This window comes from Sphaerodactylus townsendi, linkage group LG12 (genome assembly GCF_021028975.2).
Source record: "Sphaerodactylus townsendi isolate TG3544 linkage group LG12, MPM_Stown_v2.3, whole genome shotgun sequence".
Taxonomy (NCBI): Eukaryota; Metazoa; Chordata; class Lepidosauria; order Squamata; family Sphaerodactylidae; genus Sphaerodactylus; species Sphaerodactylus townsendi.
The window spans coordinates 33,734,606-33,761,810 of record NC_059436.1 but is presented as its reverse complement, the minus strand read 5'-3'; the positions used below and the strand labels follow the sequence as shown (position 1 = coordinate 33,761,810).

General features: G+C 46.0%; 1 protein-coding gene across 1 annotated transcript in view; it reads right to left on the bottom strand.

The window, feature by feature from the left end:
* Nucleotides 1-27,205, bottom strand: part of TTLL11 (tubulin tyrosine ligase like 11) — a 79,350-nt gene that overhangs the window by 20,558 nt on the left and 31,587 nt on the right. The window contains 1 exon segment of the mRNA XM_048512765.1: nucleotides 24,638-24,756. Coding sequence (XP_048368722.1) covers nucleotides 24,638-24,756 — 119 coding nt within the window.

The following is a 27,205-nucleotide window of genomic DNA, read 5'->3' as shown; positions in this document are numbered from 1 at the left end:
AATTAGGACCATCACAATTTTCAGGGGTTATTGTAATTTTATGCTGGAAACCTGCCTGAGGTGGGAGGGGGAAGAGTCCCCTCACTCCTTCCTCAACTGTGGCTAAATTGATCTGGCTTGACATTCTCCATTACTCTCCTCTTGGCATTCCAGGAGCCATTGGCCATTTAGGAACCGTCAGGCTAAACTGGATAACAAGACATGTAAGCAACCCCACCCTCTTCCCCCCTAGTTTTCACTCAATGTGGCTCAGAACCGCCTTTAAACATGCAGTGGCTTCCTTGCCTCCTGTTCTATTTTGACCCAAATGAAAGGCATTGTATTGTATTATACTACATTTTTTACAGTTGCATTTATGGCAGCTTACAGGCTAGTGTCAGCTTCAGCAAGATTTGATCCAATTCTCTGTAGTATCCAGGAAACAGGCATCAGTTGCGTATCGACACAAAATGGAGACTGGGGCAAGAAATGAATTTTCCACACACACCTCCATGCCCTCCCTGCCTGGCAGAAAACTCATTTCTTGCCCCAGGCTCCCGGGGTGGTGGTGGATTCCCCTTGCCTGGCTCATTGCCATGCCAGCTGGGCTCCCCTGGTCCCCATCTCTTTCCGGCATCGAGCTGCAGCGTTCCTGGCCTCTCCCTCCTCTTGCCTGGACCCTTTGTTCTCGCTGGGGCTGTCTCGGGGCTTGCTGTGATTGCTGTGCTGGTCTCCGGGACGAACTGGGTTGCTCCTCTCAGGAGCAGATGTCTCCGGCTCCTCTCCTCCTTCGGTAGCGGGTCCCCTGGACTCGGGTAAGTCCTGTGCAGCCTTGCAGGGGCCCCGAGTTAAGGGCAGGGCGGCTGCTCCCAGCCCTGGACATCAGGGAAGAAGGAGGGGTATGGGGGCGATTTTCTGCCCCCCATGTGACCAAATGGTCACTACCCAGGGACATTTGCCCCCACATGTCCCCGTGGGTGGCACGTCCCTGCCAGGCTGGACAGAGAAATGTGTGTGCCTGTGTGTGTCTTGGTGTAAGGTCTAAACGAGTTGGCTGGGTTCTGTGCTATTTTCCCAAGCCAAAGCAGCCCCAGTGGAGATGCTTTTTGCCCCATTTGCAGGGCTGCAGGTGCACTGAATATTGCACATGCAGGCCCACATGGAACACTACAGTGCATAGAATTGACACATCAAATGCCAAATGAATTTCGGGGCTTCCCTCCTCATAGGAGAAACATCAGAGGAATTATTAAGGAGACAGAAAAACCTCAGATGAGACCAGCAATATTCTCACATTCCTAAGAGGTTGTATAATCTGGACAGTGAAGATAGGGGTGGGAGAGCCAAGCAAAAAACATGAACAACGGCAGTTAATTGCCTGCAGGGCGTTTGCTGGGACTCCTAACAACTCACTGTGGCTTTCAAAAGAATTGGAAGGGTGACTGAGAACACATTCAACACTCTCCCACAACGGCCCATGTCAGTGGATAATCAGTTCTAGGGAAACCTGCCTGCCATTAATATAACAAATTCACAACCTGGCGGGCTTGGCTTCCTGCCCACCTTGTGTCAGACATCACAAACTTCCAACAAAACAAGACTGGATCTTAAAAAGTCACAGAGCATGCAGAGATGGCAAGGCTGACGGCAGTTATTATAGGCAAGAATAGGGACAATTTTCTGAAAGACTGGAAATCCTTTGTGGACTACTTATTGAAAATATATACAAAGAGAAACAACAACAGGACTCGAGACTTAAATGAAAACAGATTAAGTATTGGATTAAGACAATTGTATAAGAAGGACTAAAAGTGGGGAAATGTAGAAATTAATTGTAAGCACCGAGTTAGAATTATGCTTGGATATTTAGTGAGGCAGCTGCATGTTTAAAGATGGTTCTGAGCCACGTTAAGTGAAAACTAGGGGGAAAGAGGGTGGGGTTGCTTACATGTCTTGTTATCCATATATGTGTGTAGGTATTTGTGTATGTGTGTGTGTTTCTTCTTCTTTGCATTCAGTATTATTATTATAGGAGGGAGGGGGACTAGATCAGGATTTTTTTTCTTTATCTTTCTATGTTGTGTGCTATTTAGATGTGTAAAATAAATTTAAAAAATCATTTAAAAAGACATCACAGACAGATGTTAGTTGTGCAGTCTCCTCAATTCACACATGTGTGATGCCTGATTTGGACTGGAACCATGGTGCACCTGGAGAAGGGCCTCCAGCCCTTTGCCCTGGAGCTGTGCTCCTCACTGGGTTTCCCCAGTGGGCCAAATACCCAGGTGGGCCAAATACCACCACCCATAGACTGTTGCAGAAAATGGTGTGATGCCCTGAAGATTCTTCACCAGGTACTCCATGATCCCCGATAAACACTAGACTTCACATGATTGGGAACAGTAGAGTGCTAGCATCTCATGTCATGTTCAACTAATCATGCTTGACTAGGGTTGCCAACTCTGGGTTGGGAAATATCTGGAGATTTTGTAAGTGGAGTCTATAGGAAGTGGAGATTGGGGAGGGGAAGGACCTTAGTGGGGGTACAACACCATAGAGCCGTGGTGGCGAACTTTTGGCACTCCAGATGTTATGGACTACAATTCCCATCAGCCCCTGCCAGCATGGCCAATTGGCCATGCTGGAAGGGGCTGATGGGAATTGTAGTCCATAACATCTGGAGTGCCAAAGGTTCGCCACCACAGCCATAGAGCCTACCCTCCAAAGCAGCCATTTTCTCCAGGACAACTGATCTTGGTCACTTGGAGAACAACTGAAATAGTGGGAAATCTCCAGGCGCTGCCTGGAGTTTGGCAACCCCATGTCCGACCAGGACACGGGCTATTTGTGCATTTCCTTAACACATGAATCAGCTGCCTGAGGAATCTGAGGATATTCCACACGACAGCTTGAAAACCACTGGCGGCGTGGAAGAATCTGACAGGCTGATCTGGCCACAGGAGCCAGATAGCCCAGGCTTTTCCAAGGAACTGAAAATTTGAAAAGCAGGCTGGGAAGGGCTTCCTACCAATATGGCAATCAAGGACAGACCTACCAGACAAGATCTGCCTGCAAGCAGCTGTAAAGAAACAGAACAGAAACCAAGCCCTCTGGTCTTCAGAACCTCAGCAGGATTAAATCCGGTGACTGACAGAGCAGAGCCAGATTTAAAGAAAGAAAGAGTCAAACACGAGGTGGAGCTTGCGGTACCCCCCCCCCAGAAGTTTCATTTACATACTAATGTCTGACCCCAATCCATCCATTTCTCTAATTCCAGGGCTGGTGACAGATCTCTCTTCAGAAGGGATCACCAGTGAAGAAAATATTAATGACCTTCTGGAAGAGGAGGAGGAACGGGGGAAAAAGAAGAAATTTCAATTTGAACAAAGCTTCCGAAAATCCAAGGCAGCTTATCTTTTATACATGATTACTAATTTATTAATGTCCTCCCCCCCCCAACCCCGTCTGTACCATATCCTCTTCATTCTCACTGGCCTTAATCTTTATGCTAATACACATTTTCTTTTTCTTTTTTTTGGTCCCTCAGACACATTTCCAACTGCTAATTAAAGGCCCTGAGATTTACAACTGTGTGAGTACCAGCAGCCCGAACAGCAGCTAACATGTTCAAAGCTCTCAAGCGCCCGACTGTAGACAGAGGTAGACAGAAATGCTCACTTCGTAGATTTTGCATTGGGATGGGGGCAGGGGAGAGACCCATGAAAATGAGGAGACATATTTTGCAATTTTTAATCAGCAGCTTGTAACTTTGCCCTGTTAAAGAGAAAAGAATTGGTCAGGGTTCATAAACTAGAATTGTCTTCACCCGCCTACTCCAGACACAACACTTGTCACAACTCTCTAACAAGAACAGAAGGCCACAGTATTGAAGAGTTGCCAACAACCAGTGGCCTTCCCCTTACATTGCCAATCAAGCATTCAAAGGTATAAATCCCAGTTTCTAACATTCTATTACAATGGCGTGTGACCAAAAATCAGGATGGAGCTACACAGATGAAGGGGAGAGACCATGAAGATTAGAGCCAACTTGATTTTCAATGGTTGGACTTATCAAGGACAAGAAGAATATTTAGCCCCTAGTCCATCTGGATCAACCCATTTAGTTTCTCCCATTTCCAAATGAATGGCGGCCATTCTACATTTGTGGGATACTGTTACAGCCTCCACAATCAACATGAGATCGCTTGGCCTTCAGGAATTTTGTGGGCTGGTGAGAGTGCAATACATTTCTGCCAATATTATATACCTGGATCCGCCCCCCACCAAAAAAAAACTCCCTTACTGAGAGCTCCTGAGTAAATTGAGGATGGGTAAGAGGATAGGTCACCTTGAAGATGAAAAACTGGTCAAATTACAGGAAGCAGTGCAAATGAAAGGAAATAAGAATTCTGTATTGGCATTGGTGCTTTTTAATTGGTTAACCAATGTCCAATGGGGTAGAGCAGATAAGTTCCAACACAAAGAGATATTTTGCTAATACACAAGCCTCAATATAAAGTCCACAGTGTGTTTATTGTGCTAATGTGATTCCTAAACATCCACTGATCACTATGCCTAATGGACTACCACTGTATACTATTGCCTAATTCTAACACGAAACAAATACCTATTGCCAAACATGCAATCATACAACTCTTACTCATAACATACAACTAAATATCCAAGAACCATTAAGGTATTGGAGGTTGGGGGTGTTAGCCCTTCCAGCTTTTATAGTCTAATTATTTTAGTTTCCTCCTATTCTAGGACCATGAAAACAACTCAATTGTCCATAACAGAATAGCAATTAGGCACAAGCCTTGGAGGTCATCCAAAAAAATAGGCTTCTCTTTTCTCTGTCTGAGCATCTAAAATGGGCTATGGGTGTATTCCATGTTTTCCAAAAGAATCTTCTTCAGTAGAAGCTCAGGATAAAATAGGTAGTCAATCATTTGATAAGGGAATCATAAGCAGTCAAGCTACCTTTCCCTCTTGACTTGAATCCGGGTTGGTAACTCAGGTTGGCTTGTGTAGCAACTAAATATATCTTTGCTTTTTAATTTGTTCACAAATGATTTGAAATTAGGGCTCAGAAGTAAAGTGGCCATATTTGCATATGGCACCAAACTATTCAGGATTGAGAGAATCAAAAGATGTTATGAAGAACTCCAAAAATATCTCTCCAAATGGGATGAGCAAGCAACAACAAAGTAAATGAGGTTCAAGGTAAGCTGCTGGTGGCTCTAGACGCAGCAGCGGCGTAGTGGTTAAGAGCAGGTGTATTCTAATCTGGAGGAATCGGGCTTGATTCCCCTCTCTGCCACTTTAGCTGTGGCGGCTTATCTGGGGAATTCAGATTAGCCTGTGCACTCCCGCCAGCTGGGTGACCTTGGGCTAGTCACAGTTCTTCGGAGCTCTCTCAGCCCCACCTACCTCACAGGGTGTTTGCTGTGAGGGGGAAAGGGAAAGGAGTTTGTAAGCCCCTTTGAGTCTCCTTACAGGAGAGAAAGGGGGGAATATAAACCCGACTCTTCTTCTTCTTCTTCTTCTTCCTCTTCCTCTTCCTCTTCCTCTTCTTCTGCTTCTGCTTCTGCTTCTTCTGCTTCTGCTGCTGCTGCTGCTGCTTCCTCTGCTTCTGCTACTTCTTTCTTGCCTGCAGTAGCCCAGGCCAGCTGGTAATGTTCAGGCCTCATAAAACTGCCTGCTGCCTCCCAAAGGGACAGCGTTAGCAACATTACTCTGAACTTAGCGCCTCGACCACTGATAGCAGCCCAGATTCCCAGAGCAGTGCCTCTGTACAAATACACCTCAAGTGTTTGCAGCCCACACCCAGCAGTACGGCCTTTGCCGGTCTCTCAGCCTGCTGTTCACCTGCAGAGCCAGGAGCCCTTAACTGCATCTATGCTAGCTAATGCCCCTCTCCAGGAGCAAAAACAGATGCTAGGAGAACATCTGTTCCCCCTGATCCAAGCTATGCACCTCAGCCCTGCAGGAAAGATCACAGGAATGCTGCTAGAGATTGAAAACTCAGAACTACTGCACATGTCAGAGTCTCCAGAATCCCTCTGCTGAAAGGTGGAGGAGGGTGTGGAAGTGTTGCAAGCACACCAGGCCAAGAAAAAGCAGCCCAGAAAGTGGGCAGAGGAAATGTTTCATTTCCTTCCTGATAACGTTTTAAATGGTATGTGTGGAAAACGCCATAGTTGCTGATACCTCTTAAACCAGGAAGACGGGTTTTAAAGAAGCCAAATGGGCCCCTCTGGAAGGCATCCACTGGAAAGGATTTAGAACTAAATTTGTCTTGCATCCTACAATGTATCATTTACAGATGCCCCAATGTGGAAATGTTTAGATGCGCCTTATATGAAAAAGAAAGTTTCCTTACAGCATTTGATTTCCAAGACTTAAATATGCAACTTGTTCTTTTCACTGCCGTTACAAAGTAAAGTCTTCTTTTGTCATCCATAAACAGAACAATGCATTTTTCTGATTGAACTTTTTCATTTGTGGTTTCGGCTTTAATTGAAAAAAGTCCCACTTGCAATGCCTGGGAAGTGTTTAAAGGAAAGTTCAGTGAAAGTGGAAAGCGGTACATTACTGGAACAAAGAACCCTCACTTTAAACATGGGATCTGAACCAGCACTTAGTGACCTTATCTTAAAGGTGTGGTGGATAGCTTTCTGTAAATGCCACCTTGATGTCAGAAAGAGATGAAAAAAGCAAAATCTATGACAGGTATTATTAGGAAAGGCAATGAAAATAAAGCAGCCAGTGATGCCTTTGCTGAAACTGCATTTGGAATGGTGGGTATTTTCGTGTAGGAAAATATGCACAAAAGGACAACCAAAATGATCACGGAACTGGAGAACTTCCATGAAAGAAAAGGCAAAGCGGCTCGGAGCTCTTTCCTTTCTCATAATATAGAATGAAATTTATGGGCTATAGATTCAGGAGAGACAAAAGGATGCACTTCTTCCCTCAAAAGAATTAATTGCAACAATGGAATGGTGATGGCCCTTGGTATGCTTGGCTTTAGAAGGGGATTACCCACACTCAAGGAGGACAGGCATATCAATAGCTATTAGCCACGACGATTAAATGGAACTTCTCCATTCATAGGCAGTACTCCTCTCAACAGGAGTGCTGGAGGGGTGACGAAAGGAAGGCTTGGGCCTTTTTGTAGGTTTCCAGCATCCCAATCACAACCAGTGAGCTGCCCATGTCCTCCTTCCCACTCGTTGATCTTGAGTCCTTTCCAGTCATTTTCTGGAGTCACCCCAAGCCAAAGTGAATATCCAGAAAACCTCATCAACCAAAGACATAAGGGATGGGAGACAGAAGTAGCTGACTAGGAAATTATTCGTGTGTGTGTGTGTGTGTGTGTGTGTGTGTGTGTGTGTGTGTGTGTGTGTGTGTGAAAATCTGTAGCTTGAAAAAATCCCTATAGCCATAACAGCTGAGAAGTCAAGGAACAGGAAAGTACAGGCAAGTCAGGTTCTTGCAGCCATTTCCACACACTTAGTGATGCTGCGTACAACTAAGCAGAGACCATGCCTGCCTGACGGCATCAGTGCTATGCCTTTAATGCCTGCAGATTGGATAATTGTACTGCAAAGTTCTTGGTTCGCCAAGCAGAATGATTGGGGACCTGTGGTTTATTCAACATTCCGCCACTACACAGCATGCCATGTACAAATATGAAAAAAAATGCTGGTACTCGCGCCATCTGGGAGACCTTGGCCATGAAGACAGAAGCAGGTGGATTTTAGAATGGAAAGGGTATCGTAATGCAACTGGGGAGCCCTGGGTTCAAATCTCCATTGGGTCACAATGATTTCCAGGCACACTTGACCAGATTGCAGTCCTTCTTGGCCTCGCCTACCTCATAAGGTTGTTGAAAGTTTAAAATGGAGGGGGGGGGGGTCTTATACACTGCCCTGAGCTGCTTGTAGAAAGGTATAGGATAGAAATGAAACAAGCAAATTACAGTTTACCAGTAAGCTTTTAAAGGTTTTTTGCTTGTGTACAGTGAAAGGGTGGGAACCATGATTGAACCTTTAAAGTAGTCTTCTGGTAGGTCTGTACCTAGGATGGCAGAAGGGAGGAGATGACGACCCCTCTCTGATTGAGAGGCTGCCAATTCCCGTACATAATCTCATTTCCTTCCCGCCTCCCTTGTCTGGCAGCCCCCATAGCCTCTCTTTTGCTGCTTCCTTCTCTCCTTCCCAGCCACCGTACCTTCATCTGCCCTGCCTTCAGCTTTCCCTCCTCCACTCCCCTGCTACCCTTTCCCTAGGAAAACTCTGCATTGTTCCAGCCACTGGGCTGGAGGAAGTTCAGCTGTGCAGTTCCAGATGCCAGGCAAGGCTCAGCTACATGTTTATTTATTTTATTTATTTATAATTCCACTTATATGTTGTGGCGGGGGGGGGGACACCTCATTTTCTTCTGTATCCTCCTCCCCATGTGATGTCCTCTTTCTGTCCTCCCAACAGCCTCCATATCCTCACCTTTTCTGCTCTCCAATCAAGGTTTAATCTGCCCTCTGTCTCCAGCTATATTGATTCTTGGTTTACGTCATTTTTACTCCACTTTTCACGGGGGTGGGGGAGAAGAGGTGGGGGGGGGGCAAAGCAGATTGCATCATTCTCCTCTCCTTCATTTTATTCTTACAACAATCCTTTGGAGGTAGGTTAGGCTGAGAGTGTGCGACTGGCACATGTTTAACCATCAGACCCTCCATAGCAGAGTAGGAATTCAAACCTGGGTCTCCCAGATGATCCTAGTCTGAAACTCTAACCGACTACACTGCACCGGCATTTTGGGGGTGGCTGTTGTTGTCACAAGCAATGGGGCCTGTGTGAGTCATGCAAGTTGAGTGATGTCAAGTTGAGCGGTTGGTGGTGGGTCTGGACCTTATGCATGGATCTGGTGGCTGCTGGTGGATCTGGACCTTTGCCTTCAAGGCCAAAATTGAAAGACCTTGGCCCCTCTCCCCGCCTTTCACTGACAGAAGCCAAGGCTTGAAGGCAGGCATGATTGTTGTGGCTCCCTAGAAACGACCACAACAGCCACTGAGATATCATTTGTTTCTTATAAGAAGAATAAGAAGAGTTTAGATTTATATCCTCCCTTTCTCTCCTGTAGACTCAAAGGGGCTTACAATCTCCTTTCTCTTCCCCCCTCACAACAAACACCCTGTGAGGTGGGTAGGGCTGAGAGAGCTCAGAAAAGCTGTGACTAGCCCAAGGTCACCACGTGTGTGGGAGTGTACAGGCTAATCTGAATTCCCCAGATAAGCCTCCACAGCTCAAGCGGCAGAGCGGGGAATCAAACCCGGTTCCCCAGATTAGAATGCACCTGCTCTTACCCACTATGCTGCTGCAGCTACATTCACTGCTTCTGTTATTTTGCACATGGGTAACCCCAATATATTTTTGATTTAGATTTCAGATTTTTTTCCCTGCACATCTGGGGGTGGGGGTGGCTTTGTATCTCGTATCTGATGCTCGATGTGGCCCCATTTGTTTATAGTTAAATCCAGCCATGAATATCTGCTTTTTGTCAAGCATTAGATACAATGAGATACAAATATATGGATGTTCTCCATGACAATTAGTCACTGAGTGAACTGCTGTGACATCACAGAATGTTCACCAACACTCAATTGGCGATGGGGAAAGCATCAGCGGAAGAATGTTATAAGACTGTACAGCCCCTGACAGAAAGAGCACTGTGATATTTTGTCCTATTTGTAGCACCTGGGTGAATGGTTAGAGTGCCACACACAGTTGTGTTGGAATCCTGGAAGATGTTTGTCCTTAACCTTTAAAATACTAATTCCCCCCTCTCAGTTTTATATAGGGTATGAAAAATAAGATTCCAAGGATAGCACAGTGTGGTTAAAATGGGAGTCTGGCATTTCCATCAGGCCAACATGAATAAAGCTATACAGAAATACTGATAGTTTAAAAAGAAACCCTAAACCTATGGTTAGTGGATATTGTGGCTGCCACCAAGTGCAATTGCAAGTGTAGAAACTCGCTCAGGAAGCAAGGCTTGTAATAGACTTTCACTGACTGCCTTGGGCTATATAAAATTCATTCAATTAACTCCTCCAGAGAAATCCATCTCTGCCTTCCTCTCATGCAAACTCCCAGGTTCTCAACCTGTCTCCAGCTTCCTGTGAAAGCAAACACAAGCTCCTTTCCCAGCCTTTTTCTATGATGTCCTTTCTTCCCACAATACCTCACCCCGCCAACCCGCTTTCCTTTTGCATTCGGCCTCCTCTGTTTGCCCTTCCTTTGTTCCCTGCTTTTTCCCTCCAGCTACCTGACATGTGTTTCCCATATTCCTTTGCTTTCCTTAGTAACAAAAGCAATTGTTCTTCCTCATTTATTCATTTTGCCCAACCTTATCTCCCAAGGCTCAAGGCGACGAACAAAGCCGTCACAACTTGCAAAAATCGAAGAACAACATAAGAGCCCATCAACAAGATTAAAAACAACATGCAGAATATGAATACATGCAATAAAAACAGCCAGCTCTATCCAAACAGTTTACTGTCTACACAATGTTTCCTGAAATAAAACTGGCTGAAAAGCCTTCCTGAATGCAGTGGGTGAAGGCACCCCCTGCTCTAGGTCTGGCAAGCCGTTCCAAAAGACTGGTCTTACCAAAGAAAAACACGGGAGATCCCACCCCACCAACATGGTCCTTCTCTGCCCTCAGAAAAGCTGCATTGTCTATGAACATTGTGCTGGTGACAGCTTCTCCCTGAACAGTAAAGAATGTTTGTGAACATTCCAGAGCAGCTTGAATCACAAGTAGAGGACGGGCAAACAAGAACAGTTTTTAACACTATTTTTTGTTGCCATCAAGTAACAACTCACTTATGGCAACCACTGCTGGGTAAGATAGGTTCAGAGATAGTTTGCCATTGCCGGCCTCTGTGTCATGACCCTCGGATTCCTTGGAAGTCCCCCATCCAGTGGTGGGATTCACCCGGTTCGCACCAGTTCAGCTGAACCGGTAGCTAATTTTTCCTGTAGTTCCATGAACCGGTTGAATGAATCCCACCACCCCAGGAGAGGGGGGCCAAGGGGGCTTTCAGAGCTCTGACCAACCTGGCTGCAAGGTTGCTCTGGGGCTCTAAAAGCCTCTTTCTGAAAGGAGCCCAGCAGCCGCCGCAGCCGCCTCCCCTCCCCAACATCAAATTAGAGGGGGCGCAGGTGCCAGGTAAGTGAGGGGGCGGGGGGGTGGGGTGGCAGAGGGGCGAACCAGTGGATAAGTAATTAGAATCCCACCACTGCCCCCATCCAAACACTTGCCAGGGTCAACTCTGCTTAGTTTCTGAGATATGATGAGATCAGGCTAGCCTGGGCTACCCAGGTCAGGGCTTCAATAAAATTCTGGCACCACCATCGGCCTTGAAGAACTTTTATGAAAGAGTCAAACCCTCTCCAGCGTTCAATGTGAAGAATTTCTCCCAGTATTCCTAGGAACTACATACTGTTGCAAGCCACGTCGCTTGATGCTCTCATTTGATGATGGGAATGAAAAGCTGTTTTATCACCTGCACCGAGGCAAGGCTTCATATGTCTCCCTCCGGCCCTAATCCCAAAATGGCCAGTTTTGTTTCACTTCTCCCATCTGCAAATCATTCTCTATTTTAGCGCCGTTTCTGCACACTGATTTTCCCCATAAAATATACATTCCTCAGTTTTATCTGAGCATCAATAAACCAGCATTTCTCCGGGTATTGTAAATATCAGTGATATACACTGTTTGCGGAGTTACTGTCTGAATTTCACATTAGAAGCCATCCCACTAGTGTGCACCACACCGTGACATCTACAGAATCAAAACCAGAACAAAAATGTAAACAAACAGAAAAAGAAACAAGATAATCCACATTGGCTCATGGCTGCCTTAAACCCTTTGGCTAAAAAAAACCCAAGACTGATTCTTGCTTGAAAATATCTTAAACTGCCCCCATGTCTAGAAGCAGACAGTCAATTACATAAGCAGTTTATTGCTTCCACTTCTATCACTCTGATTCCGCAAAAACAACTTTTCCTTTTCAGCATATATAATCTCTCTGAAGCATGGGGGATGGGGGGGAGGCAAGTTGTAGAAAACATAAACCGGGTTTTAAAATAGAATTTTAATTTTAAGGAAGGCTTTGGGGAGTATGTTTATGCCACTTATCTCCCATACCTGGTGATTAAGTTAATTTATACTTAATGGAAGAGGATCTTTTTCTAATCTCCAGGCAGGCTCAACAGCTGTCTGTGACGAGGGTTCTTGGGGCCTTTAAGCTGCTCGCGAAATGGAGGTAATAAACTTGGGAGGCTGTAGAATTGACGCCTGAAGGATGTCTGCGACAGAAGGGAGAGCAAGATTTCATGCCACAAAGGCACGGCAAAGATATGTGTTTTTTTTCATTCCTCTGTCCCTCACAGCCTGCTCTGTAATCTATATATCAAATGGTGACATGTGACATCCCCTCCCCCCAATCTAAATCCATGGACTGGGATGACATGGATGCTAAACAGATTTTTCTGCAAATTTGGGGTACTCCCCAGGAGTGCAGAAAAATCTGAAAAGTTAAAAAAATACATTAGGAGTTTAAATTCCCCCTGATTAAAAAAAAGGAGGGATCTGCTCATGCGCAGACAATTGAATTGAATGGAATTTTAAATTTCTATACCGCCCTCGTCCGGAGGGCTCAGGGCGGTGTACAACAATATAAAACAAAAAAATAAGCATAATATACAGTAATAATAATCGTAACATCAATAACAACAATATAACACATCGCTATCAACAATGCTCATAAATGAAGAAGAAGAAGAAGAAGAAGAAGAGGAGGAGGAGGAGGAGGAGGAGGAGGAGTTTGGATTTATATCTCCCCTTTCTCTCCTGCAGGAGACTCAAAGGGGCTTACAATCTCCTTGCCCTTCCCCCCTCACAACTAACACCCTGTGAGGTAGGTGGGGCTGAGAGAGCTCCGAGAAGCTGTGACTAGCCCAAGGTCACCCAGCTGGCGTGTGTGGGAGTGCACAGGCTAATCTGAATTCCCCAGATAAGCTTCCACAGCTCAGGCGGCAGAGCTGGGAATCAAACCCGGTTCCTCCAGATTAGATACACGAGCTCTTAACCTCCTACGCCACTGCCAATATAATAACATACCATCATAATATCACGACATCTTAGCCACCGTAATAAATATTTCCTAACATCAAAATTAATAACATCAAACATTAATAACATCAGCATTTATAGATAATCAAATAATTAGCAGTTGAACTGGCAGCAGCCACGGTCACTCCGGGCCTAGCTGCCATGTCACAGGATACAGGGAGCCACTACAGGCCCAGCTGCTGTGGCACCAGATGATGGGAGCTGCTTGGTGTCAAACCGGAGCAGCGATGGACTCAGTGAGGGACTCTTGATGTGGCCACAGCAATCACAAACACTAGGAGAGGTTCCAGGCCTGGTCACCACGGCAGAGCACTCTGGGAGCCATTCCAGGTCTGTAGGGACAGAAGGGGTGCCTGGGAGCAGGGTGCACCAGAGTGGTAGGAGTCAACAGAAATTTGCTGTTCCCCAGCCTATAGTTAACTATTACACAAACGTCAGCTTTGTTCTGGCTGGGGATGAAAGCTGAGAAGCGCAAAGGTTTTAGGGCAGAAACATTGTGATTTGAAGGTGGGATGTGAGGAAGAGAGAGAAAGAAGCAGCAGCACACAGGTGAGATCCAAGAACAAGGGGCAACCAGGCAAAGGGGGGCTCCGTTATGTGACAAATTTTCAGTAGCCCACTTTGAATGTCCATGGAACATGATGACCCACAAGTGGATGACTTGGATAGGAGCATCAAGCTCTGCTAAATTCCAGCTTTAATCCCTGGCATTTAACTCAAGGTGCTAAGGAAGACCTTTCTTCGTCCAAGCAGCAATCGCAAAGGCAGGTTCACATGTTCAGTGTGCTAAGGAACACGGGACCAGAGGCTTCCCATATACCTCAGACAGATTTATGCCCTCTCAGATGCCAGGAATGAGGTGACGGATCTAATCTTTCCTTTGTCCGCTAAGACTGAAAACATTCAATTGAGAATGGTGGGTGGTTTTTTTCCTTTTTAAAAAGATGGGAACCATTTCCAAAAGCATTTTAATGTTTCCTCTTTTTTTTTAGAAACACAGCCAATGCAGATTGGGGGTGTGATATGTGCTAGTTGAGTAAGCCTGCTCTAATTGGATAAATTGAGCTCCCATCTGCAGCCTGACAGTGTTAGAAACGGGCCAAGGCTGACATAGAGCAGAGACGGGCCTCAAACACACCAATTACCGCAAGAGCATGCCACAGACAGTCGAGGCCAATTCCACACTGCTGGGGGTGGGGTAATGGATAAAAAACAAAAGCCTTTTAAAATTTCCATTAACTGTTGTCTGTTAACATTTTCAAATGGGCAAGGCCCATCAGCAACTCACTCCCTTGCCATGGCCTAAGCAGTTTTGTCCCTCTTTAAACACGTAGAGTGGCCCCACAGGTTTAACATTCTGCTCACTGTTTGCAAGTGTGGACAGGCAGAAATTACTTTTGCAAAATGCTTCAGTGGGAGTGTAACGATGCATACGCATACAAGGATACTGCAGCAGCATCGGCTTATCCCCCACTATCTCTTTCTGTTCTGATTGCCAACTTTACGCCTGCTAAGAACTTTTGCTCCGCTGCTTTTACACCTCCATCTGCTAAGCGTTTCCCTTCGATGCCACACACTCTCTCTTCCTTTCCCACATGCCTTGACCCTCTTCCTGGAATGCTTCTGAGCCATGCTGCACTGCAAGGAAGAATCCTCCCTTGAAGTCTGGTACCTCGTCCTTCTCCTAATTCCGTGGTGGCACTCCAGATGTTCATGGACGACAATTCCCATCAGCCCCTGTCCTAATGGCCACTGTCCTAATTCAAGAGGCAATTTGGTTTGTCGGCCCATCCACTGGCTAAGGTTGTTTGCTGTTATTGAGAGGCAAAGGACAAACCCCAAGACCGTTTGGCAGCTTACTCTGCACAGCGCCAACCCAAAGTGCCAGGTCTTCCCATCTCTTTAATTACTTGCAGAATTAATCTGTCATTTTTCACATGCCCAAGTACACAGAAGAACAGGGGGGAAAACCACTACTAAAACACATTGCATAAAAGAGAAACTAAAAGAGAAGTTTCTTTTAGTAGTGGCGTAGGAGGTTAAGAGCTTGTGTATCTAATCTGGAGGAACCGGGTTTGATTCCCAGCTCTGCCGCCTGAGCTGTGGAGGCTTATCTGGGGAATTCAGTTTAGCCTGCACACTCCCACACATGCCAGCTGGGTGACCTTGGGCTAGTCACAGCTTCTCGGAGCTCGGAGCCCCACCTACCTCACAGGGTGTTTGTTGTGAGGGGGGAAGGGCAAGGAGATTGTAAGCCCCTTTGAGTCTCCTGCAGGAGAGAAAGGGGGTATATAAATCCAAACTCTTCTTCTTCTTCTCTTCTAGTAACAGTATGGGAAACAACAGGACAACCAGGAAAAGGACATCTTAAAAGAGATTTTTCACTTCTTTTTAGAATTCCTTTAATGATGGGATTTCTCCAAAGAAGGCACTTCAGGGTTTTGCAGCAACCCTCAAAGGCACCCACTTGGCCTCCCCTGAAGAAACAGCTTTGCTTGAGGAGTTGGCACTGGCAGCCACACCCTTGCCAAGGCTTGCTGAGGTTTGTTTGGATTGCCCATGCCAAAAGCCTCCTTTGGGAGCTCTCCCAGGTCCTGAAGAATCTAGACTCATTCTAGCAATCTTTCCACCATAGAACCTGCAACCTTCTTCTTTCTTTTCTTTTCTCCTTTTCTTTTCTTCTGTGGATGGGTGACCTTCGTTAGAGCCACTTCTCCCCAGTCCTAACTCAGAGCCCTACGGGCTCTCTACCTGGTCAACCCCCTGTTGTGGTGGATCAGGCTTTGGGATGAGGAGATGGTGGTGGCTTAAGGGCTTTTACGCCCTCTCTGGCTCCTCAACTAAAACTGAGAATCCAGCTAGATGTGCTTGCCTGCATTTTTTTGTTGTTATCTCCGACAACAACAGCTACTCTCGACTGCTTGACAGCCGCGTGCTTGTTTATCCATGGATGTCTGCTGCATTCCCCACTAATGAGTTCTCCCCATAAATTAATTTCCTGGACTCTATCTATGGTTCTGACAGCTCCAGGTCACGGAGACATGACAACCGTTCCACTTCCGAAAGGTGGCTGCTGTGATCACAGCACTGATTCCGGAATTAATTCAGTTCCCACCTTCCTCCCTGATTTACAATACCCTCCTTTAACAAAATCAGAAGCACACAGCATTACTCAAAAGATCAGCATGGATATGGAAATGCAACAGCTTGTCAGGGCTGGGCCAGGGCAGCTATACCCAGTTGTGGAATTGTAGGGGTAGTTTTTCAACCTAATGAGGCTGAACTGGCAGAAGGACAGAACTGGCAGAAATCTCAAACTCTTGGGATCTACACTAGAGCTGGCCAATCCAAAGACTCTTTACTGTCAGCCAATCATGAAGCTGATGTTTTGTGTCTTTCTGTTGACGCCCAGGCTTGAAGAGAATGCTGAGCCCATGGAGTCAGTAGTCAAGACCCCAGCTTCAGACCCTGATAAGTCAAGCTCCATTTCCTAACCGTGGCTAGTTTATTGGCTCGTGCAGCAAATAAGAGCATGGGACGAGTTATCCAAGTTAATTGTAGGACCCTAGTCCCTATCATCAAGATCCTAGGATGATGATGTGTGGTGGAGAAAGATCCATTGTCAATGGGTCATTTGTGTATGCAGAACCAGCTTCAGCTGGTTCACCAGTTAAACCCCTTCCTCAGAAAGCATGATCCAGCCATTAGTGACCCACGTTCTGGTGACATCCAAGCTAGAGGACTGTAAAAGGCTCTACAGAGAACTGTTACTGAAGTCTCAGCTAGTTCAAAATGAGACAGTCAGGCTGCTTCCAAGGGCTGATGATAAATAAGCATGGACTTTGATCCAGACTGATGTTTCTGCAGGTACAGGACTTCCAGCCACTCAGCATGATTTTCCTGCCTCCCTACTCCTGCAACAAACTGAAATGCCCTTGAAATCCCATTAGTGGGATTGCAGGGGTGACTTTGGGCAGTTGCAGGAAGGTGAGAAAAATCACACTGTGGGGGAAGAAGTCTTTATATCCGTGGAGACATTAGCCGAGATTCATCTCCAAAAAGTACCTCCATAGTACTTGAAAAGCTTTGCTAGCTGCCTCCTGTTCCTGAGCCCAACTGGAAATGCTGGTTCTGTCCCTCAAAGCCCTCAATGGCCTTACACTAGAAGACCCAAAGCGTCACTTGCTCTCATATAAGCTGTCCAGCATTCAGAGGCCCTGTTCTTTGTGCCCCAGCCTACAAAGGTGGGGACAGTGGTTGCAGAGGGCAGGGGTTTTTCTGTTATGATGCTGTGCTTACAGAATGGCAACCCCCACCCCACCCCCCGCCCCTGGCTCGTTTCCCTTGTGCCAAATCTTTTAACATTTAAGCTAAGGCATTTTAAATGGTAGTTTTAACTTCTCCTATGGATTTTGCCAGTGCTTGTGCTTTTAAAATAGACTACATTATTTCTGCGACGTCTTTGTGTCGCTTGATTTTTTTCCGGCTGTTGTATTTGCAGAATGATACACGAGATGATGCCACTGGTCATTTTTTTATATTGTTTTGCTTCAGGAACTGCCTCAGGTGAACTGTTTGGACTGCATGGTACAGAACTGGCTTAAGTAAATAAGGAGAAAGGGAAGACCCAACGGCTCAGAAGGGCAACCCCAGGCTGGACTGAGGTGGTGGTTCTCAACCTTCCTAATGCCGCAACCCTTTAATACAGTTCCTCATGTTGTGGTGACCCCCAACCCTAACATTTATCCATTTTACAGATGGAGAACACTGATGCAGAGAGTCTTAGGCGACCCCTGTGAAAGGGTCGTTCAACCCCCAAAGGGGTCATGACCCACAGGCTGAGAACCGCTGGTCTAGGTCATGGTATTTGGCTCTGATCAACCTGAAAGAGGGTCTGATCCCTTCATTAAAATATTTACACCTCATTTTTTCCTTTGGGGCTCCAAACAGCTTTCAATTCCAAATCACAAAGGACGTACCAAATACAAGAAAACCCTGAGTAACCCAACCCACACAGAAACGCTTGCAGCCAATCAGCCCGTTCAAAGCCCTATCCTAGCAATACTTCGTAAAAACTTGTAATGGCAACGCCCACCCTTATTTTTTCAAATAGCTTGTGTCACAGGATGGGAGCCAGTCAGCTGCCTTAAATGGGGGACCCACTAGTAGAAGGCAGTTTGAAGACTGTCATCAGCATATGGGGACAGATGGAGAGAGACAGTCCTTTTGATTTGGCATGCGGTTCCCTAGCCTCCGTTTCTGCTTTCCCACCTGCCTCCAAGTCTATGCAGTTAAGTTCTGTATAGTCGCTAAGGGCTTGTAAAAAGAAAGAATAGCAATTTTAAATGATGAAAACGGGTTACTAAAACAGCAACTCGCTATCTCTCTTTTAAACTCCCAGTTTTTCTCCAGGCTAATTAGCACTAATAAAGCAGGCCTCAAATATTTCTTTTTGGCACAACAGGGAAGCAACAGGGAAGCAAAGTCATTAGAGCGGTAGGAGGGAAAGAAACTCGGGTTGACACGGAATGATCTTCAGAAGCTGCTTGGCGCAGACAGGCCAAAACGATGTACGTGGCATCCAATTAAACACCCGTCAGATAACCTAATGCTTGATAACGGAATGCACCGCCTCCATTTAAACCTGACAGTTTTATAGAAAACATGTGCATTTAAAAAAAAACTTTCTCAGAAATCATCAACGATTAAGGGTTCCTCCATGTTCTAACTAGTTGTTTGACTGTTGTTGCTGCTACAGAGGCAGAAGGACAGAAGGTTGTGAAGCCTCTCGAAACAGATCATCAATTGGGCCGATATGTCTAAATGGTTGCTTTAATTAGATGGTTGCTTTCACGTATTTAATTCTGCTGTACAAATTGGTTGGTCTGCCTCAGGGAACTGTTGGAGGGAGAAAACCAGGGAGGGTCTCCAGATGCATGCCCAAGATGTGCAGAGAGGCATCTTGCCGGCCATCAATGGATGCATGCAGTACGCTGATGACAACCCAGCCCAAAACTGTGAGCCAACTGAGCAAGAGGTCGCATATAAATGTTCAATAACACTGGGGAGAAGTTCACCCCCTGCAGGACTCTTCACACCAACTTATGGTGTGGAGACATCCTCTCACTTCGTGTACCCTCTGTCCCTGACCCTGGAGAAATGGGATCAAAGACTGTCCCACATAGACCAGTGTCTGTTGGAGGGAGAAAGCAAGGCAGTCCACACATTCCACGCTACGGAAAAACACTACAACTTCAATCGGTTTAGCAATAATTCCCTTGCCCACAACAATAGACTAGAACTCTGAGAATGGTTGTTTATAAACCTTGTTAGAGAATTTTCAGCTGTGTCACTACAGTTCCCAGAATGCTTTGGGAAGCCTATTAGTGGTATCAAACTGATAGATATGTATAGCATAGATATATCCAGTGAGGTAGCCACATTAGCCTTTTACAGCAAAATAGAAGTCCAGTGGCACCTTTAAAACTAAGCCCACCTACTATAGCCCTTAACTGATGTGGGTCAGCTCTCTCATGTTTCAAGCTGCCTCTTCCTTAATGAGTTTATTATTTCCCCCCCCCCCCTTTATTGTACTTTTGATTATCTTCACTGCATATAAGAAAGGCTGGAACCTCCAACCTCTCTTATCTTCTGCTATGCCCAAGAGGTTCAAGTCCCTGGCACTGAGAAGCACGAACAATTTGTGATACCAGGCCTCTCTTTGCTCAACTCCTTCCTCTTCCCCCTCCTGTAATTTTCTGCGTAATAATGAGGAAAATAATTTTATCTGAGGAAATGAGCTCTGACTCACACAAGCTCATAAACGGTGTTCACTTTCAAGGTGCCATTGGCCTTTGCAGTTTTGTAGTGCAGATAAACCTACGGATGCACAAAGGCTTGCTGAGGCAGAAAAACTTAATTGGTAGAAGCCTTGTCTCAAGGCTGGAAGCCTGCAGGACACACAAGACCTGGGAAATCTCCACGAAGAGCCTTTGTGATTCCCCACCCATCTTATCCTTCCCCAGTCTCACTGCCTATCATCCATCCCATTTTTAAGAGAGAGAAAGTAGTGCAAAGTCAGTCAATGAGCTTCTTGGCTGTGTGGGGATTCTGTAAAACTTGGCCTCCTCCATCCAAATATGACTGTCTATCACACCTAAACTCTAGCCATTTCTGCACACAGGGTTGCAGAGCTGCTAGGCAGAAAGTAAGGATGTAGTAGAAGAAGAAGAGTTGGATTTATATCCCCCCTTTCTTTCGTGCAAGGAGATTCAACGGGGCTTACAAACTCTTTTCCCTTTCCCCCTCACAACAAACACCCTGTGAGGTAGGTAGGGCTGAGAGAGCTCCATAGAGTTGTGACTAGCCAAAGGCCACCCAGCTGGCATGTGTTAGAGTGCACAGGCTAATCTGAATTCCCTAGATAAGCATCCACAGCTCAAGCGGCAGAGCGGGGAATCAAACCCAGTTCCTCCAGATTAGAGTACATCTGCTCTTAACCACTACGCCACTGCTGCTCCTATGTAGTGGGAAAAAACAGCAGGACTTGGAGACGGTTCACGTTTTGTGACCTGGGTCACTTGGACAAGATACTGCAGAGCTGCAGGACTAGATCCCAGGTGGCCATTTTCACCCAACTTCTGCCACAGTTGTCGGTGGTCCAAATGTAATTTCACGCAGCTCTCCACAGATATAACAACTCAGAAAAGACGTTACAGAGTGAAAGCCAGTCGAGATGTATCTTGTAATTTGTAATCAAAGCAAGATGTTATTAACTCAAAGTACTAGATAATTTCACAAGAGAAAAGATATCAAACCTCTATAAAAGCGGGAAAGGGGGAGAGGGAATTATACTACAGAACATTTCTTTGAGCTATTAATTTTTCCAGATCATAAAGAGCTTTAGAACAGTATCTACAACTTACTTTCATTCTGACGCTTTGCTTGCTTTAATTGAGAAGATGATTAGAGACAAACGAAGTCTCTCCCTCTAGCCAGAATCTTAACCTACTGGATTGTGGCATATCTACTGCTTGCAATGCAAGCAAAGATTGATACGCTTGACTGAATGATGGGACATGCCCTTTGGGATTAAGAACAAACCAGCCACAGCAAGATCAAGGTAGACTCAGGGGAGGCTGCTGTTTTCCCTTCAATATGATTCTGCTGAGCAACAGTATCCAAATACCTCCTTTATACCACTATTAGCCCACCCAGAAAACAGGTGAGCATCTTCTCTATGAAAAGAAGGTGAAAGAGTTCTTAAAAGAAAAGCAGGGGGTGGGAGTGCTCGCAGAGGTTAACAAAATAATGAGCAGAACGAGCTCAGGACCACTCAATACGACGCTGCTTGGCAACAGGTTCAAGACAAAGAAAAGCACAGCTGCTTCACACAACATATAATTAACTTATGGAACTCACTGGCACAAGATGCAGGGATAGCTTCTTTGGCTCCAGTGGCATTTAAAAAGGGAATTAGAAAAATAAGTGGCCTGTTCACGATTACAGATAGCTAAATAAAACCTGCATGTCCGGATGCAGTCTACAAGGGAACAAACAAAAGAGACCGGCCTGGCCCTTTTATCCCCACTAGTATCTGGCTGTCCTCTTCTAAAACTGGGATGCTGAAATTAACAGAGGTTTTAATTGCAAAGGTTTCAATTCTGAGCTAAGACTTTCAACAGAGAAAGAGCAAAGCCAGGCTTGCAATCAATTCAGAGCTTGAGTAAAAGGGGGCTGCTTATTTTTGGCTAACAAGAACAAAACAGATACAAGCCTTCAAGTACACAAATTCCTGAGGAACTGGGGTGGGGGAAGGGTAGGACGACACTATCAATTGCTTTTTCCCTGCCTCTGAGCAACTGCTTTGTAACAAGGTATTTAATTAAAATCGACCCTTCCCACACAGCTTTTCTATGTGGGTGGCCTCATAGGTGCTTGAGCGTAGGGTCTTGTGCACAGAGCAGCATCAGCACGGAAACCGTAAACATGCAGTACAAAACACAGGCCATTAAAGAGAGCTTAAAGGAAGGTAGGTGCACATGGAAACACTCTTGAGTTAAAAATAAAGATGAGCCTCACAGCCACCTCCATCCAAAGCTGGACGCTAAGAAGACCGAAGAGCAAACAGCAGGAACTTTTCATGCAATGCCTCAATCAGCTTATGGGACTCATTGTTACTGGATGTCACAGTGGCTGCTAGCATAAAAGAGTTTTAGAGAGATCAGATGGATGCACAGAGGAAAGTTGTACTGGCCACTGTGCAGTAAAGCATTAAACCTTCCATACTCAGAGGGAGTCTACCTCTGAGTCTGACATGCTGGGGCAAAGCAATAAGGGATGTTATCATCAATTTGCAGAACACACTGCTGTAAAAACCAGCACAAAACTTCATGCTGAGGCAGTCCAAAACTTTGTGGCCTGTATTAATCATTCAAATATATCTGATTTCTCTTGAATTGCATTTTTCGCTCTGCAATTTGCTTTTTAAAAAATCAAATTTCTTTTACATTTAAGCATGGGTTCTTCATTGTTGCGCATTTTTAAAAACTGTTTTTGTATGATTTAATCAGGAGTAGAGGGGGAGGCACAACTGAGCATTGGAACACCTGTTGGGAAGGCAGAAAGTTCCTAGTTCCTTCCTGCCATCTCCAGGTAAAGGATCTCAGGTAGCAGGTGCTGGGAAAGGCCTTTTTCTATGTGAGACTCTGAAGAGCTGCTGCCAGTCAGACTGTCTAGGCTGGATGGACCAATTTGGTGTGACTTGGCATGAAGGCAGGTTCCTGTATTCCCAGTAGCTCTGCCCTAAACCAGTGGCAATCTCAGTCACCCACCTTTCCAGCTGCTGAGATTTGCCTAGGTACAGCCCATTTTCAAACATTCATTGGCAACCATAAGGTCTAGAAACTTGTGTGTTTTTAACAGTAAGATACAAGTAACAATAAGAAAACACCTCTGGCTGGTGTTTGGAATATGCTGCCACAGGAGGTGGTGATGGCCACTAGCCTGGATAGCTTTAAAAAGGGCTTGGACAGATTTATGGAGAAGTTGGTCTATGGCTACCAATCTTGATCCTCCTTGATCTGAGATTGCAAATGCCTTAGCAGACCAGGTGCTCGGGAGCAGCAGCAGCAGAAGGCCATTGCTTTCACCTCCTGCATGCGAGCTCCCAAAGGCACCTGGTGGGCCACTGCAAGTAGCAGAGTGCTGGGCTAGATGGACTCTGGTCTGATCCAGGAGGCTTGTTCTTATGTTATGTTAAAAGATGAGATCAGTATAAACTGAATTTTGCAATTCAGCAGTATTTCTGTCTCTTGGCCCACTGTTGGAAAGAATAAAGTTACGTATTGGCATGGTATTTTGCTCCAACATGAGTACAAATGATTAACAGCGACATTTCTACAACCTTTACCATGGCAATGCTGGAGAAGGAGGTGAAATTTTTCCTCTGAGCAGGGTTGGGTCCCAATCAAGGGCGGCTTTTGTACATGTGTGCCTCTGGGCTGCAGAGACCCATGAGGGGGAGTGGGGGATGGAGAAGAGGGGATAGCTTGAAAAGCCAAGTTGATTCTCTCTAAACAAGGGAGCGATTTTTTGTACATGCAATTTCCACACATTTCAGCCAGGATGGGATAAGCAATTCATCACCGCCGCTTCGTGTGGTTTTCAAAGTGAATGGATATGCAAATCCGCTATTGCAGGATTTCAAGAGTTGGAGATGATGCCCGGGAATCGAAAATGTGTAGAACAGCAAGTGCAAATTACTAAGACTCTTGGATCTAATATTAGAGCAAGCTATTAAAATGAAAACACAACTGTGGGGGGAGAAATGGTGGGGAAGGAAAGAGACAGGCTGGTAATTAAATCTCGATAGCAAAAAGCTGGCTCCAAATCAAGAATAAAAGGTTCCAATGTGAGACCACACCGGCTCATTCTGCCAGTCATTTTGGGAGCAGTCTTTCAACCGCACACAGCTGCCATTTGCTCAAAAGCCCTCGTGTCGGAGATATTCCTGCTAGTTCGCGTCTTAGCTAAGAGTCTGTATAAGTCAGAACTTCATGGGAGTGCAGTGAAAAGGGCAGAATGTGGTAGCGGTGGCAAAATTCACCTTCCTATGAATCTCAGCTTTCCATTTTAGTCAAGTTTCTAGTCCTTAAGGCTGCACTGAAAGGATGTCATGGTAGCCGAGCTCTCAGAAGTCAGAGAAGTAGCTGATGCAGAGTTGCTGCCCGTGGTCCTGTCCCTCCCAAGACAGGCAAAGCCAGAATAAAAACACAAAAGAGCAAATCATCTGCAGCGATTATGAAAACATAAGGAATCACGCTCAGATCGCAGAATCAACCCCTTCCCGCTATTTTTACTATAGCATTTAGAAGAAAAACCTCAGGTTTCATCTGTCTACCATGGAGCCCAACAATGATCAGAAAAACAGAACAAAACAAAAGATGCTTACAGCTTATCTTCCTTCCTCTTCTTATGGGGATCCACTAGCCGAAGCGTGTCCCGGATCACGGCCACCTTGACTTCTTCATCGACAGGGCTTGGGACATACTCAAAAACTCCTGGAGAAAGCTTGAAAATCCAAAGGACAGGCTGATCAGGGCAAAGGGTATGCAACACTTCAAGGTCCTACTGTATTCCTCGCATGAGAGCTTGCCACAACTAGTACAAAACTGCAAGACTTGCTTCCTAGCCGAAGGTTGATCATTGAAAGGTTGTTCAGCTGCTCTTGTCAATGACACTGAATGAAGCCTCCATGTACAGAGAACAGTATAACTTATTTCCCAGCGACATCCCCAGATCAGGTATGCTCTTGGAGTTCTGAGCTTCCCAACATGAGCTCAATTCAGATTGGGACCACAGTGCATGAGTAAAGGGGGATGAAGCCTTTGACTTTTCTCAGCCTTCCTTGCATCAGGGCCCCATGGCTGTCTCAGGTCAGGAAAACTGTGTGCCAGGAGGGGGGGAGCCCCTTTTCCTCTAATCCAGAATAGATCTACACATGAGTTCCCCAAAACAGGTCTCAATGACCCAACTCAGGGACCCACCTGGGAGAAGTGATGTTGTGCAGTTATGCCTTGAATGCCAGATGTGGAGGGATAGCTATTGACTTTATGCTATCATTGGAGGCTTCCTAGAAACATCTGGATGAGTGGACTCAGAAGGAGCTTTTATGGAGAAAAATCTATGGAGTTAGCCAGGAAGTTAAAAGGAACCTCAGTCAGCGGAGGCAATATACCTCTGAATACCAGATGCTAGAGACAAACTCAGAGAATGGTCACAGTCTTCAGGCCCTTTCCTGCTTGCTTTGGGGAGGAATGTGGCTGCTCTGGCCAGAGACAAAATGCTTGCCTTGACCAGCCATGATAGCTTTGTTACCATTGCTGCTTCAGACTCCTATATTCCCTGTCTATGAATCTGCTTGCTTTCCTCCTGCTCAACTGGTATTTTTGCAAACAACAAAACTAATTTGAGTAACAGTGTGACAGGAAGACTACTCGGGCCGGAATGGGCCAAGGACCTAGGTTGGATGGATGGTCCAGGGTGGCCGATGACCAGCCTATGCCTTCAATATCAGCTTAGAGCAGCGTGGCTCAGAGTCACAGGAAATCCCCAACCGGAGGGACTGGCCCAATAAACCTGGATTCAGAGGCTGGGCCCCGGTGTCATCAGCCCTGGGTGGAGAAGTCATGCCAACCGCTGGGGCAAGCCTTACATGTTGTAATATGGCAATCATGGGGAGCGGGTGGTGGAGAAGAGGGGATTGTCACCTTGTAGCAGAGGCTGAGTGAATGTAACCTCAGCCCCTCTGTGGGCTTTTCCACATTCTCCTCCTTTTCGTCTTCGAGTGCCCATTTCTTCAGTCTTTTAAAAAAGTTTTGCGTGTGTTTTGGCCTCTCTAGTTGTTGATTTGATATAGCAGAAGATTAAATCTGGCATTATTTTCCTGCTGATTTAGAGGCCCTTTCCGCACTGCAACGGTGCGGGGGTGCGTCGGCATAAACAATGCCGACGCGCACACACACACCCCGACCATTTGCATGGACGGTTCTGGGAGGGCAGCAGGCGGCGGCGCAGCCTTCGCAAAGGCTGCGGTGTCGCTGAACGCCTACCTTGTCTCCTGGCTTCCGACTCGTCGCAGAGGCCAGGGGACACGCTCCCGCAGCTTGGAGCGATGGCTCTGGGGTCGCAGGCCAGGGCTCTGTGACGAGCCGGAAGCCAGGAGATGAAGTAGGTGTTCGGGGACGGTGCGGGGGAAATGGCGCCTTCCAGCCGTTGCGTTGGAAGACGCTGCTTCTGAAAAACCTCGCTCAGGGAGCGAAGTTCAGAAGCAGCCTCTTCGCGCTGCTTGGGGGTTGCGAGGCCGGCGCTGCTGCAATGCGGCAGCGGCGGCTGTGCGAACCTCTCCCCAGGGAGGCTGTTTTTAGCATCCCTGGGGCGCTCTTTCCCGCCTGTGCGGAAAGGGCCAGACAGTAGCTTTTTACTCCTCATAAAAACGGACGTGATATTAAATTGACCACTAGAGGGAGAGAAACACTTGTGGAACTTGAAAAAACATTGAAGGAAAGGGAACTTAGAAAGGAGGAAAAAGAGAATGTAGAAAAACCCAATGATGCATTGCTTGGATCTGCATTTGGGTCTGGAAAGTGGTTTTCCAGGGATGGAGTCACACCCTCAAAATAAGTCAGGAGGCACCAGGATCCATAATAAATAGAAACACATGTGTGTGGAGGAGGGGAAACTCTCACAAAACCTACTGACTTCCTAATGATAAAATTGGCAAAGGTTCCAAAACTTAAAAGAAAGCCTCAGAGATTCTCTATTAATCATTATCAATGTACATAGACATGTACAGGTAGACAAAGAAAGCCAGAAAAACCCTCCCCCAGAGAGGATAAAATTTAAATGAGGAGCAGGTAACAGAAGGAGAGGAAGAGTGGATAACAGAGACAAATGAAGATGAATATTTGCCATCACAATGTCCATACCCCAAAAATAGGACACACAAGAGAACCATAGT